This window comes from Papio anubis, chromosome 4 (genome assembly GCF_008728515.1).
Source record: "Papio anubis isolate 15944 chromosome 4, Panubis1.0, whole genome shotgun sequence".
NCBI classification, from domain to species: Eukaryota; Metazoa; Chordata; class Mammalia; order Primates; family Cercopithecidae; genus Papio; species Papio anubis.
In genome coordinates, this window is record NC_044979.1 from 180,252,842 (window position 1) to 180,272,450 (window position 19,609).

The following is a 19,609-nucleotide window of genomic DNA, read 5'->3' on the forward strand; positions in this document are numbered from 1 at the left end:
GGCTCCCGGCCGCAGCAGAGCCCTGGGGGGCGGGGTATCCCCTCGTCCTCTGCCTCTAGCAGCAGAAGGACTCAGGACCCGCTCTCCAGCCCAAGGCTGACCCGAGAGGAGAGGCCTCTGCGTCTTCCAGCAGCTGGCCCAGGGGCTTCAAGCCCTTCAGCAGCAGAACCTTTGTCCAAGGGAGTTGTTCTGTCCCGAAGGAATGTGGCAATCCCTAGGCCCCCAAGGAACCCAGAACATGGGCAGGGTTCTGGGCCAAGCCCCTCAAAGTTTAGAAGAACGGAAGCTGGAGGGGAACCTGGGAGGCCTGGGCCCCGGGTGCTTTCCTCTCAGCCACCTTGTCCCTGCAAAGCCCCTGGATTCTGAGGAGGGCTGTGTTTGGTGGGTCCCGTCGCTGGCCCCGAGCCTGCTGCCTCTACGGGACAGCTGGCGACGCGGGGCCAGAAGCGCACGTGTTTCTCTTTTTTTTTTTTTTTTTTTTTTTGAGACGGAGTCTCGCTCTGCCGCCCAGGCTGGAGTGCAGTGGCCGGATCTCAGCTCACTGCAAGCTCCGCCTCCCGGGTTTACGCCATTCTCCTGCCTCAGCCTCCCGAGTAGCTGGGACTACAGGCGCCCGCCACCTCGCCCGGCTAGTTTTTTGTATTTTTTAGTAGAGACGGGGTTTCACCGTGTCAGCCAGGATGGTCTCGATCTCCTGACCTCGTGATCCGCCCGTCTCGGCCTCCCAAAGTGCTGGGATTACAGGCTTGAGCCACCGCGCCCGGCCTGCGCACGTGTTTCTCTACTTGCTTTCACAGAGGGAAGCTCAGGAGGATAAGCCCGCCCTCACCCCAGGGCTGGTGAGTCCCGCGGGCAGGGGGGCAGGTGGGAGGGGAGGGCGACAGTCCCCAGGCTGCCTCTTTGTATGGCTCTGACTTTTGAAACCACAGAAGTTTTAAAGTCCTCCAGAAATTAAACTACATCAGCAAGCATCCCGGCTAGAAGGAAAAGAAAGCCTAAATGTGACCCACACAGAAACAAACAAATCTCACTGGAGGGTATTTATTTCAGAGGAGCTGACAACCTCCAGAAAGGGGAGGGAGAAAAACCCAACCTGAGCAAGGTGGTTTCACCTGGGGCCTGGCCACCCTGCTCAGTCAGAGGACAGACAGGAGCCACCCAGCTTCTCATCTGCGGGCTGCTCGCCGCAGTAGCGTGGGCTGGAGGCCCCGAAGCCACTCCCCGTGGGCCGCAAACTTGAGAAACGAGGAAGCCGCTGACGGTAAGAAATGAGACACCACTTCTCCTGCTGCCCTTCCCTTCTTCTCCTCCCGCTCCCCTTCCCTAGTTCATAAGACAGGAGAGATGGGAGAAAGCAAAAAGTTGGAAAGAAACAAGAGTAAGATAAATAGCCAGAGGACCTTGGCACCACCTCCTGGCCCTGGTGGTTAAAATAATAACAATATTATTAACCCCTGACCAAAACTACTTGTGCTAGCTGTAAATTCCAGACATGGCATGAAAAAGCATTGTAAAACTTTCTGTTCTGTCAGCTGATGCGTGTAGCCCCCAGTCACGTTCCCCACGCTTGCTTGATTTATCACAACCCTTTCACGTGGACCCCTTAGAGCTGTAAACCCTTAAAAGGGCCAGGAATTTCTTTTCTGGGGAACTTGGCTCTTAAGACGCAAGTCTGCCGATGCACCCGGCCAAATAAAGCCCTTTCTTCTTTAACTGGGTGTCTGAGGAATTCCGTCTGTGGCTTGTCCTGCTACAACAGTGCTGGAACCCGGACTCGCAGGGAAAAGAACCAGAGCCCTCAGAAAAACATCCGATTCCAGGCTAGGGCAAGGGACACGAAGATGGGCCTGCAGTGTCATGTTGCTCCAGAAAGCAAGAAAGTGCTCAGAAAAATAGGATGGGGACCCATGGACAGGACGCGGAGCCAAACCCAGTGGATTTGGGCATCTCGGGGAAGAAAGGACAGTCACAGATGATGCACTACTGAACAAAATAAAACTGTGGAGAAGGAGAGACCCTTCCTCAGGTTGGGAGCCGTGAGAGGCAGGCAGGGACCAGCACTGCACCCAGCTGCAGCCATTGTAGTGATGGCGGCTTCAGGTGGGGACATCCGCAGACGCTGAGCCTGCCCATGTGATTTGATGGGAGCGGAACGTCACTAGCCCACAGGGGACTGTGCAGCGGGGTGGGGAGGCCGGGCGGATGCCATCTCATCAGGACTGGGACGGGGCAACAGCAGTGCCTCTCACGGGCATTTAGGACACCGTCACTGAGGGGCTCCTGCCAAAGCGCACCTGAGTCCAGGAAGAGGAAACTCCAGAAAAGACCCCCGAGTCATGCTACAAAGCTGCTCCCCGAACTCCTCGGAAATGCCCAAGGACAGGAAAGACAAAGAAAGCTGAGGACCGGTCCAGATTCAAGAAGCCCAAGGAGACGGCTGAGTGTAGGATGAGCCTGGGTTAGGAGATTCGGGGCCTGAGACGGCTGAGCACAGAGTGAGCCTGAGTTACAAGATCCACCAGGAAAATATGCTCACGAAGACATCACTGGGACAACCAATAAAATATGTGTACAGTGTGTCGGTTTGATCATAATGAGATACCAATGCTGAATTTCCTGGTTTTGGTACATGTATTTATCAAATATAGATATACATGTATCAAAACACATTCACACATTTACATCAGAATACATTTCCTCTCGGCCACCTTGTCCCTGCAAAGCCCCTGGATTCTGAGGAGGGCTGTTTGGTGGGTCCCGTCGCTGGCCCCGAGCCTGCTGCCTCTGCAGGAAAGCGTGCTGGCGATGCCGGCCAGAAACGTGTGTGTTTCTGCACTTGCTTACACGGTTTTGTAAGTGAAAACCTGGTTCTTAAGAAAGACCTCCCTTGAAGTACTACGAAACAAAGGGCTCCATGTCTACAACCTACTCTGAAATGGCTGAGACAAGCTAAAAGTGTGTGTTCTGTGTGTGTTTCCAAATACACCACACATCAGAACCTCAGGGGCCCCTTCAGGGGAGGGCAAGGCCAGGGTCTGGGGACCCCCCAAGAGGAATGGAGTTGTTGGTCCTCTGGGTGCCACTGGCTTCAGGGGCAGGAAAGGGCCCCCACCCAGGAGCTGGGCAGGTGGGGAGGGGCCCAGGAGGCACTTACCAGCTTCTGGCACCAGGTGCAGCCGGGCCCCGACTCGATGCACTCCCGGCAGCTGCTGACCTTGAACTTCGTGCACTCCTGAGAGAGGACTGAGGGACGAGGCCGGCAGGTGAGTGGGTGCTCTGGGCCGCCCTGGCCCACACCCAAGGGGGCCTGTGAGTGACCACAGGCCCGCACCCAAGGGGGAATAGAGCAGGAGGGTCAGAGGAGGCCCAGAGAGACAGGGAGGCAGCCTCCAGGAGACCCCGCATCAGCCACCACCCCCAGGTGCAGAGGGGGGCCCTGGGGAAACAGCACAGCCACAGCTTCCTGGCGTGTGGGGGGACGAGGCCTGAGTCCCCGACCTGCCCCCAGGGGCATGATCCTTCCCCAGCCTCCCGGGAACTTCTATCTGTGGGAACATGAGGGCAGGCCCTGCTCTCCCTGACCGGAATGTCACGCGTGGAGTCCCCTCCGTGGAACACAGAACTCACCGCACCCGAGGGAGAGCAGCCCCACCAGGGCGAGCAGAGGGGGGCGCAGGCCCAGCATGTCCTGTGGAGGGAAGGGGTCTTGGTGACGGTCTCAGGCCCAGCCCCTGGGGCTGACCACCCACAAAGCCCCGCTCCAGCTGGCCTGGGACAAGGAGCTGGGGCCCTGTCCCTCCTGCAGGGGTGGGTTAGAGTCAGGCCAGCACAGCTGCGCTGGGCCCAGCTTCCAATAGCCAGGGAGGGAGGGAGGTCGGGCCCGGCAGTGCGGGCAGCACACCTGCTCAGCAGCCAGGCACCCAGGACAGCTGCAGCGGGTCCCTGCAGAGACACACAACACAGGCACACACACATGCAGACAATACACACACCACACACCACACATGCACGTGTACACGCATACAGATGCATGCCTGACCACATGTACACACCACATGCACGCACACACCACACATACACATGTATGTATCACGCCACACATATGTACACAGAGAGATGTATACACCCCTTACCCACACCGTACTCCCCACAAGACACTACACACCACACACAAATATACATGCACACGTACACACACGCACACACCACACAGGCACACACACCACACACACATACCATACACACATGCAAATGTGCATGCACACGCACACCACAACCCCACACACCCGGTGTGTGCACTCTGCCCCTGTGCACCCCAAGTCCTCCGTGAGCAGAGCCTGTGCTTGGAGCAGAGCCGGGCTTGGCCCTGTCTCTCTGTGGCAGAAACAGGGCCAGGAAGAGAAAGCTGGCTTGATGCCCGCGAGTGCCAGGCTGTGTGCAAGGCCTGCCCAGGAGCCCTGCGGTCCCTGCCAGGTGGGAAAAAAAGTCACCTGACTTGCCCAAGCGACCAGCTGCCGGGCTCCTGCCCTTTTGTTTCCAGATACACACCCACCCCGTCCTTAACCCAGTCATCCACAGCCAGGGCAGCTCTGTGGTCACTCACAGGCCCTCGGCCCCAGGGGCGAAATGACAGAACCAGGCCTCAGCCTGGTACTGGAGGCTGGCAGCACCTCCTAGCAGGTGGCAGGGCCGTCCCACCCCTGGGCTCCCTTCCCTCCATCCTGGAGGTGCCCAAAGCAGCCCTAGGTCGGCTCCTTGGGGGGTCTTAGGGCTTCCTAGGTGGGGTGGGCCTCTGGGTCTGACCTCCAGGACCTGAGAACGTTGGGTCCTGGCTGGGACCCTTTTATCTGGCACCAAGAGGTGGAGAGGTTCTGAGAAGGGGTACCCAGGAGCCTTCCTGCCATAGTGGGCAGGAAGACGCTTCTGTTACCCTAGGGCTGTTACCAGAAGCAAAGATGAACACACCTCCCCCAGCAAATGCCAGTTCCTCTCACGCCCTCCCAGGCTCCTGGGGCGTTTCTGTCCCACCCACTGCCCTCAGGTGGTGCTGGCAGGGTCACCCAAGGTTCGGTGGGCAGACCCAAGCCAGCAGAACCCCACCCGGGCCCATCTGAGCATCCCACAGCTTAGAGGCCCCAACCAGCCCCAAGGTCCTGTTGTTTTGGAGGTGACCTCGTTTCCTGGTTCCCAGCAAAATTACAATCAGAATTCCAAAATGTCAAAAGGGAACCCTTGATCCCATTCTGGGGTCAAAAACAGAACATGCACCTGCTGTAACTTCCTGGAGGAGGTGGTTTGGGTTCACACGGGGCCCATCCTGTGTCTGATCGTTGGGGGTTGTGGTTCCGGCCAAGGCCAGTTCTAGCTCTCCATCTGCGCCCCCCCAAAGTCCCGCACCTGGACAGACCTCGGTGCCACAAGTGCCCACCAGCCCCTCAGTTGACCGGAGGTCCTGTGCATGCTGGAGCCACCCCAGGGTGCAGGGTCCAGTCGGCCTCAGGACACCCCCAGGTTGCAGCTGTGCCAAGTGGAGAGGGGGTGCAGCCCTCCCCCGGCAGCCCCAGCCAGGCTGGTAAGGACCCGCACCCCAGCTCCACGCTGTCCCTGGGGCCGCAGACTTGACGTCTCCGCCCCTAACACAGTCATGACCAGCGGCATGCAGACACTTCGTACCCTCAAATGGGGAAACTGAGGCCCCCAGCAGCAGCAAGATATGGACCTGGAGCCCAGTTACACTGGGGACCCCTGTGCCCCTAGGGAGAGGGGGTACACATGGATTCCAGCAGGATTGGCTCAGAGACCACAGTGCCTCGACCATGACCACAGCAAGTGGGCGGGGGGGGAGCCACCCTCTCCCCACTGTTGCTCCTCCATGAACAGCCCTGGGGGGCTCAGAGCTGGGGGCATAAGAGAAGCCAGGCCCTGCCCCACCCCCCGATGCCAGTGGCTGAGCCCAGATAAACAGCTGGGGACGAAGGTCGGCTCCGGGAGGTAAGGCAGTGCACTGAACCTGGCAGCCGGCCTCCCTTCTGTGGGAGAACAGGGCAGGGCAGCCCCTCCACCCAGTAGCCGGGATGGCCCACGGAGGTCCAGGGCCTCACCTGAGGCCTAAGAAACCAAGACCGCATCTGGCCTCTCTGCGTCCATTTCCTCCGTGTGCCTGGAGGTGGTCGAAGGGCCTGTGCCAGCTCCCTGGGGGACGGGAATGGGTAAGGCACAGATGTAGGACAGCATTCAGGCAAACAGGCAGGTACCTGGCCACTGTCACCTCTGGTGCCCTGAAGCTAAGCCGGCAGAGCTGCAGGGCAAGCAGGGAGGAAGAGCACAGACACCCCGTCCTGCACCCCCCGCCCGAGCAGGCCCCAGAGCTCCAGCCTGGAGCCTGATCACCCTGCCGCCCTCCCTGCTGCCCCACACTGGGGGCGGGCGCCCTCCTCATCCTCCAGCTCCTGGACTTCCCACGTCTAAGGGCAGGCAGGTCCCCTTACCAAGACCTAAGGTGCAAAACCCAAAGCTGAGGCTGCTCAGGAATCCACAGCCCCACGGGCCTCTCAGAACCTTGCATCAGAGTCGCCCTTGACCTCAACCCTGCCCGAGAGGGAAGTGCTGGTGAAACCCCAGCCCAGCTGCAGGAAGTGGTATCTGTCACCAAGTCCCCTGCACAGGGGAAGCAGGGGGCTGAGGGGCAGGACCTGGGGGATGGGGTCATCTTTCCCCGGAGAACCCCTCGGGGGCCGGGCGCCCTTCCCTCCCGGGCACCAGATGAACCCCACTTCACGGCGAGCAAAGCTCTGAACATTCAGGCTCTGAGACACGAAAGCGGCGTCAGAAGAGACCTGCAGCAGATCCGGGCCAAATGACACGCACTCTTTCACAGAAGTCAAAGACAGGAGAACAGGAGCAAACACGGGAAACGAACAGGCCAGCGTGGTGGCTGATGCCTGCAATCCCAGTGTTTTGGGAGGCCAAGGCAGGAGGATCACTTGAGGCCGGGAGTTTGAGAGCAGCCTGGGCAACATAGTGAGACCCCTATCTCTACAAAAAATAAAAATAGAAAATAAGCTAGCCATACATGGTGGTATGCATCTCTAGTCCTAGCTACTCGGGAGGCTGAGGCGGGAGGATCACTGGAGCCCAGGAGGGGGAGGCTGCAGTGAGCTTAATGGCACTACTGAACTCCAGCTTGGGTGACAGAAGGAGGCTCTGTCTCAAAAAAAAAGAAAAGAAAAGAAAAGAAACTTTAAAGTGAGACAGCAGAGAGAGGGCAGAGCCTATGCTGGGAGAGGAATCAGCAGGGTCAGGCTTCCTTTTTGCAACCCCGTAAAACCCTAAGATGAGATTGCCTGAGAAGCCAGAGGCCCCACAGACCCATTAGAACTTTGCATCAGAGCTTGCTCCTGCCTGTGCTGGGGTCAGGGAATAAAACCCACCTTATGCTTCTTAGAGGAGACACGCTCGCATCAAAGTGACTCGGAGGTGCACGGGAAGCGATGGACGATGCCGGTGGGGGACGAGGTTGGAAGGAAGAGGAGGTGGGAGGGAACTGAAGGCTCAAGGGATGATTATAAACTAGGCATCCACCTTTTAAGCCAAAAGCCAGAGCATCAAGATGGACTCATTTCTGCTTCGTAGGAACATGATAAAGAACTGGAGAGAAGTGCCATTCAAGTGCGGGCTGGAACGCTGTTCTTGGATCACAGAGGCTCCAGGAAATCCAGGGACAAAGACAGGTCAAATCAGATCGGAACAAGTCGGAGTGGAGAGGATGCAGGAACCCCCAGCCCATGTCTCCTCTGACCCTCCAACACTGCAAACGTGTATTTCCCCAAGGGTCAGGGAGATGCGTTCCTACCGTTCGTTTTACTATCTGTGAAGTTTGATAGCACTGTTTTTTGTTTTTTTTTTTTTGAGACGGAATCTTGCTCTGTTGCCCAGGCTGGAGTGCAGTGGTGCGATCTCAGCTCATTGCAACCTCTGCCTCCCAGGTTCAAGGAATTCTTCTGCCTCAGCCTCCTGAGTAGCTGGGACTATAGGTGCGCACCACTAGGCCCGGCTAATTTCTGTATCTTTAGTAGAGATGGAGTTTCACCATATCGGCCAGGCTGGTCTTGAACTCCTGACGTCGTGATCCACCCGCCTCGGCCTCCCAAAGTGCTGGGATTACAGGCATGAGCCACTGCACCCGGCCTGATAGCACAACTTTTAAAGGCCACAATTTCTGGCCAAATGAAATAAAACAAGACACCCCGTCCCGCACACACACACATATTAATAAAGAATGCTAAAGTACTCCGCTAAATACCTCAAATCAAAGGGAAATCCAATGATATTTACAGCATTTTAGACCAGGAGACACCACTCTTCCGTCTAACACGAAGGAGACTATCTGTTCCCGGGTGGCAACGTGAGGCTGAGGCCCTGGACGCTCTTGTTGTGGACGTAAAAGAATGGCCACAAATGTGTAGGACTTCGGTTTTAGGGAATAAAACAATAAAGGAAATAGAAGAATAGGTATCTAAGAGTAAGGAAACCTCAGCATGAAAGCTAAGGGGAGGCCGGGCGTGGTGGCTCACGCCTGTAATCCCAGCACTTTGGGAGGCTGAGGCAGGTGGATCACCTGAGGTCAGGAGTTTGAGACCAGCCTGGGCAACACAGTGAAACCCCGTCTCTACTAAAAATACAAAAATTAGCTGGGCCTGATGGCGGGCACCTGTAATCCCAGCTACTCGGGAGGCTGAGGCAGGAGAATCACTTGAGCCCGGGAGGCGGAGGGTGCAGTGAGCTGAGATCACACCTCTGTGCTCCAGCCTGGGCAGCAAGAGTGAAACTCTGTCTAAAAAGAAAAAAAAAAAAAGAAAAAAAAAGAAAAACTAAGGGGGAAAATAACAAGAAGACAGACTCTAAAAATGACACATGTTGTACATAACAAATTGCATAGAGAAAATACCTAATATCTCTCTAGTGCAAAAGGTAACTGGTAATCTTCCCCTCTAAAGATATCTTAGAAATTAATAACAAAAAGGTAAATACTCCATTCAAGGATGTTTCAAGGCTGTGGCACCCTGAACAGGTAATTCACAAAAGAAGAAAGAAAACTGAAGAAAGAAAACTGCCTAAGAAACATACGAGTCACGCTAGGAAAGAATCAGGGATTTCAGCCAAAATATCTTGATTCCCTGTGTAGCCATCAACCTGGAAGACGCTTTAGCAGTTTTGATGCCCGCACTGTGGAGTCCCACACAGCAACAAAAACATGCCAACGGCTACTCAGGGCAGCTTGGCTTTGTGGTAAAAGTGAATTTGTGGGAAAGAGGAAGAGAGACAGTACCAAAATATTCTGTGTTTCTCTGGGTGGTGGCACTATGAGTATTTTCAATTTTCATTATTCCTGTTTGTATTTTCCACCCTTTCTGTGATAAATGAAAAAAGGACATTTTCAAAACTGAATTTCGGCCGGGCGCAGTGGCTCAAGCCTGTAATCCCAGCACTTTGGGAGGCCGAGACGGGCGGATCACGAGGTCAGGAGATCGAGACCATCCTGGCTAACCCCGTGAAACCCCGTCTCTGCTAAAAAATACAAAAAACTAGCCGGGCGAGGTGGCGGGCGCCTGTAGTCCCAGCTACTCGGGAGGCTGAGGCAGGAGAATGGTGTAAACCTGGGAGGCGGATCTTGCAGTGAGCTGAGATCCAGCCACTGCACTCCAGCCCGGGCAACAGAGCAAGACTCTGTCTCAAAAAAAAAAAACAAAAAAAAAACTGAATTTCATGGTGGCCGATGCATTGTGCTGAAATTGCTCCTCCAGATTCCAAAGCCACTGGCTTTCTTGTTCCCACCGTGACGTTGCTGAGGACACTGCTTCACGGCGGTGGGACCTCCCTGCTGGCATGAGCTTGTCGCCACTGTCACTCCCCCAATCACCCATCCATGGGATGGGCTTGCCAGCCTCTCCTCTGGGCACGGCACATGGGCTCCGAGCTGCGCTCCAGAACTCCCGGACTCTGCCCTCTGCTGAGACTCTCAGCACCTCTTTCTCCCCAACCCCTACCCCAAGTTTCCATCACTCACAGAAACCTCCACCACTCCTAACACCAGCATGTGTTCCCAGCAAGGCTGTTTACCAATCAGCGGGGCAAGAAGCTGTTCCCCTGCGGCTAACTCTTCTGCACTCTCGGTCTCTGGATGGCCAGAGAGAACACGCAGCCCCGGGTAGGCAGGGGGTGGGCAGGAGCCTCTGCTCAGGATAGCACCAGGGCCCTCTGTGCTCACTCAGGGCCTGGGTTCCACACACATGGGCTCAGAGTCGAGGAGTGCAACCACCTAATCAATGCCCCATGTTAGTGCCAGTTTGTGCCAAGTAGGATATGAGGGATCATTGCTGGCACCAGGTCCGCCTTGGGGTGGGTGTCACCCACATCACCATAATTGCCAGGCACCCACTGCAGAGTCCCCTGAGTTGGGGCTTCCCAGCGACCTGGTCTGTACCCGCTGGTGAATGCCTGTGTTACTGATCCCTGTGGCTGCTGGCATTCTCCTCCGGGAACAGGAGCCAGCCTCCGGGGACATGGCCTCAGGCAGAACCATGGTTCTCTAATACAGGACAAGAGTGCAGCAAGGGGGGCCACACAGGACCTGTTCCATGGAACCGCCACAGGCGCCATGCTGCTCCATCCACAGAGGCAAATGCCCCACAGCCCTGGTACCTGATGGGGCCTGGCCTGGGCTGGAGTGGACAGAGCTGGGCCTGGCAGGAGCCCTGGGGAAGTGAGTTCAAATTACATGATTGACTATAGAGACAGCTGGAGTGTGCACAATTGGCCAGACCACCCCTCCTGTTTCACAGATGGGGAAACTGAGTCCCAGGGGACCAAATAGCCTGCTCACCCCACGTCCCTTCCAGACAGGGTGCAGACAGGGTCCCTCCCATCTCCTGGGTGGCGGTGGTCCCTTCATGGGCACCTCGCAGTGTGGGGGCCTCTTCCCCAGGGAGTCCCCCGGTGGTGACCGTATTGCCTTAGGCTCACTGTGCACTAGGCAGGTCACACTGATGCTGCCTGAGGGGCAGGAGTTACCACCCGGTGGTTCAGGTGAGAAGCCCGAGGCCCAGGGGAGGACTGTCCAGCTGCCTGTGCAGTGTTTGGGTCTCATGCCAGCCCCTGCCAGGAGGCCCAGCTTCTCCAGCCCAGCCCATGCCCACCAGGAAATGGCCGGATTTATTCCCCTGGGGCAAAGGCCCTTGGGTGGCTGAGCGTCTCCTCTCCCAGCACTGGAGGCGCCTTCAGTTGCTCGTCTGTTCATTTACTGCTGGGAGTGGAAACTCATATGCTGAGTGGCAATGACGCTGTGGAGCTGACACCAAACCCCACACCCGCCCGGTCACCTGCTTCACCGAGGGCCTCAGCCCTCCGGGGTCAGGCGGCCACAGGGGTCCTGGCCATTTGGGGAATCTGCCCTGTGGCCCTGCCCAGGATGGCACACCCGGTGGGGACTGGCCCTGGGGCCAAGGCTCAGCCACCGCCTGCAGGGGCCCAGCTAGGGACCTCTTCCCGGCAAAGGGACTCCCCCACTCATCCCCGAATACCAAGGGGAACACTGGGTGCCAGGCCGGCAGGGACCCGGGGATTCTGCAGTCAACTGGGTGGGGTGGGAGTTCCTTCCTAAAATGTGGAGTCTGGAGGCCACTCTCAGTGAGGCGCTGGCCCCCGGGATTCTGCAGCGAGCTGGGCGTGGAGTTGCGAAGCCGCTCATGGTGAAGCGCTGCGGTGACGGTGGACGGCCCAGAGCTTCTAGCAGCTCATTTCTGTGAAGCCTCCAGAATCCAGCCTCAGCCCCCAAACCCGTGGGCGTCGCGCCACCGTCACGGGGAAGTTGAGTGACAGTGAGTGTCCCCTGTGTCCCCACAGCTCGCTCCCAGGCTGTGCTCTCAGGCAATCCCCCGCTTCCCCATTGCAGCCGTGCCACCCCTCCTTCTCCCCACCCAGGAACTGACAGAGGAGAGGGGCCCCAGATGGACGGACAGGGACAGCAGGGCAGGATCCCGGCCCCCAGATCTGGGGGAGAGGGGATTGTGTGTGGGTGTGGTGGTGCAAGGGGTGACAGGGCGGAGGATGCGTGGGGAGGGCTGGCCCCAAGAGTGCAGTATTGGGAGAAGGGGACCAGGTGGGCCTGGGACCCAGGGGCATGGCTTCAATCCCCCTCCCACCAGGACCTTGGGAACGGCCTCCAGGAGCCTGTCGTGGGGAGGCCAGGGTCATCAGCTGAAACATCTGGACTAGAATTGCACAGCAGCGCCCGCTCCCCTACAGCAAGACCTCACCCAGGGGTCCCCACAGAGGAGGCAGGGAAGCTTGAGGGTCCCAGAGGAGCGTGGAGCATGTGCCACACCACACCATGCTACACTACACACATGTGCATCACACATGTACATACAACAGACACCACACCACATCACACACACACTCACACACCATACGTACACACACACACCACACTACACTATGCTACACACAAGAACCACACATGAACACACGTACATGCACGCCATGCCACACTACACACCACACACCACAAACCACACCACACACTGCGAGTTGATCTGGAGAAGGAATCACTGTAGCCTGGCGGGGCGGCATGCAGACAGGAGGGCCTAACACGGGCAGGCGCAGCAGGTTCACAGAGGAGGCCCCAGGAACCCTCCTCCTGCCCAGCCTGGAGCGCCAGGACCCCCCAGCCACCCCCTAGGCGCTTGTGGGCCCAGCCTTCTCCTGGCCTTGCCGGCCTCACAGTCCCTTGTCCTCCCATGCCGGCGCCACCCTCAGTCACAATCGCTCCCAGCACCCTGTGTGACTGCGCGTAGTGGCAGGCACTTCCCTTTGCTGGGTCTTAAAGGGGACCGTGGAGCAGATGGTCTGGAGACCCCTTCCTGCCAGACACCCCTGGGCCGGGGCCATGAGCAGGGTCACCAGGGTCACTCCAGGCCAGGGCAGGAAAGTGCTTCCCTCCAAAAATCACCGTGGACATGGCGGGGCCTCTGCACACTCACCCTCGGTGCGCTGGAGGCCTCGGCGGTGCTCCTGGCTGGGCGTGGGGGCTTCACTATCAGTCTGCCCTGGATCACGTCTAAAAACCTCAGCTGGAGGCGTGGGTCCTAAAGTCCCGACACTTCCTGTTCCTCTCAGCTCCTCGCTGGAGGAAGTGGTGGGTTGCACCACCGTGGCCCTTCACCCCTGCCCCTCTCTGCTCCTCAGCTGCTCCGATGTCAGAGAACAACCCGTCGAGACAGGTGGGACATGTCATTTCTCACGAGGTCCCCATAAGAAGGACCTGCCTCCATCAGATTCGCACTTGGGAGAGGGGCCCGGCCTCCAGGAGCGCCAGGCAGAGGAGAGGGCGCCCATCAGGAAGAAGAACACAGAGGCCATGGGAGTGAAAAGTTTGATGATGGAAAGCAACAGTAACACATTCTGCTAAAGAGCAGAATGAAAAACCCTGGAGAGCAAATTCCTGAGCCAGAGAACGGAGCAGAGGAACCAGCCAAGGAGGATAAAGAGATGGGAACAGGCAAGAAAACGTGGCTGCGTGCACGCACTGACATCCACCTGCACGCGGGGGTGGGAGGGGAGGGAACAGGGACAGTGAGGAGGAGACGCTCAGGTCACAGGAGGAAGGCTGCAGATCTGGGCGGGGACGTGGATTGCGAGGCCACTGAACCCCTCAGGGGTGGATCAATGAGGTCCCGTAACTAGGAACGTGAGGATGATACCACAGAACACTAAAATACTACGGGCTCAGAGAGAGAGAGAAGGGAGAGAAGGAGGAAGAGGAAGAGGAGGGAAAGAGATTATACCTAGAAAAAAACCCAAATCAGACATCTTCAGAGCAAGGACTCAGACACATTACTACCCTAAGCTCTGTTTTATTTATGTATTTATTTTTTGTTTTCAATTTTTTTTGAGACGGAGTTTTGCTCTTGTCACCCAGGCTGGAGGGCAACAGCATAATCTCGGCTCACTGCAACCTCCACCTCCCGGGTTCAAGCAATTCCCCTGCCTCAGCCTCCCAAGTAGCTGGGATTACAGGCACGTGTACCATCACACCCAGCTAATTTTTGTATTCTTAGTAGAGACAGGGTTTTACCATGTTGGCCAGTCTGGTCTCAACTCCTGGCCTTAAGTGATCCATCCACCTCTGCTTTCCAAAGTGCTGGGATTACTGGCATGAGCCACGGCGCCTGGCCCCTAAACTCTGTTTTAAAGATGTCTTGCAGAAATAGACATGAAGAAATCCATGAGAAATACAAGAGCAGATGATACAAAGTCGGGCAAAGAAATAAGTAAAAATTATGATATCATAACCCATTGATTTAAAAATAGTGGTAAAAATATTAACACTATGAAACAAAATGCCTAGAGGGCTGGGTTGGGAGGGGCCAGAGAGCACACTGTCATTCCATCCTATCTGGGGAGGAATACAGATGCTCGTCAGTGGGCATTTTGCTAAAAAAAAAATCCAAGTATATATGATAACAATTCAAGAGTCTCCTTAGGAATAAAAATAAAATGTATATACCTGAAAAAAATATGACAAATCTTTATTTTGGTCGTGGTGGCTCACACCTGTAATCCTAGCACTTTGGGAGGCCAAGGTGGGAGGATCACTTGAGCCCGGGAGTTCGAGACCAGCCTAGGCAACATTTGGAGACCCAGACCCTCATCTCTACAAAAAAATGCTCTGAAAATTAGCTAGGCATGGTGGCACCCGATATGGTCCCAGGGAGGCTGAGGTGGGAGAATCTCTTGAACCCAAGAGGTTGAGGGTACAGTGAACCATGATTGCACCACTGCACTCCAGCCTGGGCAACTGAGCAAAAAAAAAAAAAAAAAAAAAAAGAGACAAATCCTTTAAAAGAAAAAAGTAAGGGAAAATAGAACAAACAAGAAAGGTAAATAAAAACCAAACAATTAGACATTGGGAATAATTTCAAACCCAGCAGGAATCACAGCACCTATGAATGGGTTACATTTTCTCGTTTTAAATCAACAAGGTCTTGCTTTGGGTTTTAGAAATAAAGAGACAAAACAAGTTCCAATTAAATGTTCTCTGTCAAGGGCATCTTCTCATTACAGACTTAGTCTAGAAAATAATCAAGAAGGACAGAAAGAGAGTATCATTCTACTACACCCGCTGATGACTTCAAGTCGTCAATGACCATCGCTGGGAACATCACAGATGCACCAGACGTTATGCACACACCTTTAATGAGTTAGTCTTAATGAAATAACAATAGAAATTAAGATAAATAGAAAGAACAATGGTGACTATTGAGGCTGAATCAGGTCGAGGCTTTTAGATCTACAGAGAAGCATCAGGGGGATGTGTGAGATGACATTGTAGGGATGCAGTTAGCAAAATCCAAGCTGAAGAAACTCCCACGAGGCAAACGGCAAAGTACAAGAGGAGAGAGGAAGGGAGAGAGACCCTTTGGATTAGGAGATTTAATCTCAATATGAACCAATTGCCATGCAAGGAGCATGTTTTGAAATAATTGTTAATCGTTTTAGGTGTGACAATGGTTTGTGGTTATGTTTAAAAGTCCCCATCTTTTAGAGTTACATGTTGAAATATTTGCAGATGGTGTAGTAGGATGTTTCAGATTTATTTCCAAATAAAGAGTGGTGGGTTGGGTGCGGGGAGAGAGGTGTTGATACAACAAGGTCACCTGTGAGTTGATTATTATCGAAGCCACTGTTGGGGACATGGGGCTTCACTAAACTGTTCTCTCTACTTTTGTAGATGTGTGAAATTTTTTGTAGTAAGATTAAAAAAACATTTTAAGGAAGTGCAAAGTTATTATTTCACGGGTATAAAGTTTCCGTTTTGTAAGATGAAATGGTTTTGGAGACAGTTGGTGGTGATGGTCACACAGTAATAAGTGTCCTTAATGCCACAGAAATGCATACTTCTAATGGTTAAAATGGTGAATTTTATGTTATGTATATTTTATCCCAATTAAAAAGTAAAAAGTGTAAAAAAGGCTCTCTATCAGATACATGGTTAAAAGAGAACAACACTGAAGGCTGAAAATAAAGAAATGGAAAATACACATATGTGCTAGAAAATACTAACAAAGATATCACATAACGTCAAAAAGATATAAATCAAAGCAAAATGCATCAAATGAACAAAGGAAGATGTAACGAACAAGAGTTACCATCCACAAAGACAGTTCAGCAGTCATAAACCTTTATGTACCGAACTTCAAAATACGTAAAACAAAGACTGACAAAGATATGAGCAAACCAACACAGCCCCAAACGGCAAATATCTTTAACACATCTCTCTCAGAAATAAACACATCAGGCCAGTCGCGGTGGCTCACACCTGCAATCCCAGCACTTTGGGAGGCCGAGGTGGGTGGATCACCTGAGGTCAGGAGTTCGAGACCAGCCTGGCCAACATGGTGAAACCCTGTCTCTACTAAAAATACAAAAATTAGCTGGGCGTGGTGGTGGGTGCCTGTAATCCCAGCTACTTGGGAGGCTGAGGCAGGAGAATCACTTGAACCTGGGACAGTGGTTACCTCTGAAGACAGAGAAGGTTATAGGCCTGGGAGCTGGAAGCAGAGGGCTTCAGTGTTCTATTAAAGAGTTTTCTTTACTAAAAAGGAAGAAAAAGTTATGGGCAAAGTCAGGCAACATGTTAAGATTTGATAAGATGAGAGGTAGGAGTCTAGGCATTGGTACTAGTGCTCTCCATGCTTTTCCGTGTTCTTAAAATAGTTTATATCTTTTTTAATTTAATTTAATTTTTTTTTATTTTTTATTTTTTTGAGACGGAGTCTCGCTCTGTCGCCCAGGCTGGAGTGCAGTGGCCGGATCTCAGCTCACTGCAAGCTCCGCCTTCCGGGTTTACGCCATTCTCCTGCCTCAGCCTCCCGAGTAGCTGGGACTACAGGCACCCGCCACCTCGCCCGGCTAGTTTTTTGTATTTTTTAGTGGAGACGGGGTTTCACCGTGTTAGCCCATGTTGGGATGGTCTCGATCTCCTGACCTCATGATCCGCCCGTCTCGGCCTCCCAAAGTGCTGGGATTACAGGCTTGCGCCACCGTGCCCGGCCTTTTTTTTTTTTTTTTAAAGGAACTAGAAGGAAGTGACTGCAAATGAGCAGAAGGATCTTTTAGGGGGTGGAGATGCTCTGAAATTAGATTGTGGTGATGATTGCACAACTCCGTAAATTTTCTTTTTGTTGTTGTTTCTTTCTCTCTTTTTTTTTTTTTTTTAACAGAGACTAGGTCTCGCTATGTTGCCTGGGCTGAGCTCAAACAATCCTTTCCCCTGAGCCTCCCAAAGTGCTGGGATTATAGGCGTGAGCCACCACCCCCAGCCCACAGCTCATAAAATTTTTTAAAAATCATCATAAAATTGTACACTGAAAAAGAGTGAGTATTGGCATGTAAATTCTACTTTGATGATGCTGTTAAACAATAAAATTAAATTCAAGATATTTAGAAGAACAAAAAGCTCCAGTAGCTTCTAGTCCCAGCTAAGACAGAGTAAGTGGAGTGCACTCTATGTCTGTCACCAAGCACAGCTAAGACACCACACGGAATAAAACAATAGCAGACAGACTGTGGAGAGAAATCAAAATGTGAGGGCGGACTGGCAGCGTGGTCGTGATCAGTGTCCTGCCTCTTGCCCTTCCCTGTCTCCTGGCTTTGATGTGCAGCAGTCTGAACCTCAAAGTAGCACAGTGAGTACGGCCAAGAGAAACCCTCCTTTCTGGTCAGTGGTCTGGAAAGGGGTTGCCCCAGAGGATGAAGAGAGTCAGGGGAGATGTGCTGTTTTCCTTCTCCTGCTCTTGTCCCAGAAGCAAACCCCTGTCCTGAAACTGCACTCCCAAAGTGGCGATAGCAGCAGCCACAGCAGCAGGAGCAACTGCAGGAGCCAGCAGGAAGCATATGACAGTGTCCAGAGGAAGCATGTGACATGCCCGGAGGAAGCATGTGACATGCCTGGAGGCGAGGACCAGGAAAGGGGGCTCCTGGAAAGCCACAAAGTATGAGAAACCAATAAGGAGGGGCTCAAGAGAGGCGTCCCATGAAGCTGTGTACAAAGTTCCAGACTCAGCCCTGAACCAAACCTGTGTGGAAATGACCCCAAAGAGCAAGTCGAAGGCTTTGAGAATTGAACCATGGGGTAGACCACTGACTGCCAAGGTCATAGACTGGCCTCGGGGATGCGAGTGTGAGCCAGATGCAAATATGACACACAGACTTTGAAAACTGAACTCATGGCTCACGTCTGTAACTCAACACTTTGGGAGGCTGAGGTGGGCAGATTGCTTGAGCTCAGGAGTTCAAGACCAGCCTGGAAAACATGGCAAAATCCCGTCTCTACAAAAAATACAAAAATTAGTCAGGTGTGGTGGTGCATGCCTGTGGTCCCAGCTACTCAGGAGGCTGATGTGGGAGGATAACTTGAGCCCAGGAGTTCAACGGTATGGTGAGCCAAGATTACACTACTGCACTCCAGCCTGGGTGACAGAGTAAGATGAAAGAAAGAAAGAAAGAAAGAAAGAAAGAAAGAAAGAAAGAAAGAAAGAAAGAAAGAAAGAAAGAGAGGAAGAGAGAAAGAGAGAGATAGAAGGAAGGAAGGAGGGAGGGAGGGAGGGAGGGAGGGAGGAAGGAAGGAACGAAGGATGGAAGGAAGGAAGGAAGGAAGGAAGGAAGGAAGGAAGGAAAAATAAAAAAATAAAAACTGAACTCACATGGGAACAACAGCCCACAAGAGGCAGGTCTGGACTTGTGGTCTAACTCTAACCAGACTGACTGCTAGCAAAACAAAAAGATCATTGCTGTCCAGAGGATTTTAGTAGAATCCAGAGTCTTATTAAATAATATTCAAAATGTCCATGATACAACCGAAAAGTACTCAAACAGCAACAAAGAAAACCTTGAGAACTTGTAAGAGAAAAGATAACTAACAGATGCCAACTCTGAGATAATCCCAATGCTGAAATGATCACACGGAGCATTTAAAACAGCTGTTATAAACATGTTCCATGAAGTAAAGGCAACAACTTTTGAAACAAATGCAAAGGTAAAAATGTTTAGTAAAACTATAGAAGCTACAAAAAATTAAAAATGATAAATACAGTAACAGAAATTAAACAAAAATTCAGTGAATGGGATGGGCTCAATAGGAGAATGGTGAAGACAGAGGAAAGGGTGAGTGAACTTGAAGACCAATAGAAATTATTCAATATACATGACAGAGAGGGAAAAAATAGACAAACAAACAAGAACAGTGCCTTAGAGACCTGTGGAATCATATCAGAAGGTATAACATTTGTTCACTGGAGTCCCAGAAGAGGAAGAGTAAAAGATTGGCACAGAAAGAAGTATTCAAAGAAATAATGACCGAAAACTTCCCAAATTTGGTAAAAACATGAATTTATAGATTCAAGACGCTCAGTGAATTTCCAAAAGATAAACTCAAAATAAACCAAGCCTATATGCACCATGTTAAAACTGCTGAAAACCAAAAGTAAAACACCTGAAAAACTTCAACAAAAAATGATATTCCATAGAGAGAAACACTCATTTGAACTGC

At 53.0% G+C, this 19,609-nt stretch overlaps 1 protein-coding gene across 5 annotated transcripts in view; it reads right to left on the reverse strand.

Moving 5' to 3' along the window:
- The window catches only part of ITGB2 (integrin subunit beta 2), a 47,359-nt gene that overhangs the window by 20,097 nt on the left and 7,653 nt on the right, over window positions 1-19,609 (reverse strand). Inside the window, exons 1-3 of one of the 5 annotated variants that reach the window (XM_003895377.5) lie at window positions 13,041-13,346; window positions 3,628-3,688; window positions 3,155-3,243 (exon numbers count right to left, since the gene is read on the reverse strand). In XM_003895377.5, the coding sequence (XP_003895426.1) occupies window positions 3,155-3,243; window positions 3,628-3,685 (147 nt within the window). In that variant the 5' untranslated portion in view covers window positions 3,686-3,688; window positions 13,041-13,346. Of the gene's footprint in view, window positions 1-3,154; window positions 3,244-3,627; window positions 3,689-6,101; window positions 6,190-6,488; window positions 6,574-13,040; window positions 13,347-19,609 lie in introns of those variants that run through there. The other 4 variants (XM_009202121.4, XM_017956379.3, XM_031665804.1 and 1 more) reach the window with 4 other exon arrangements.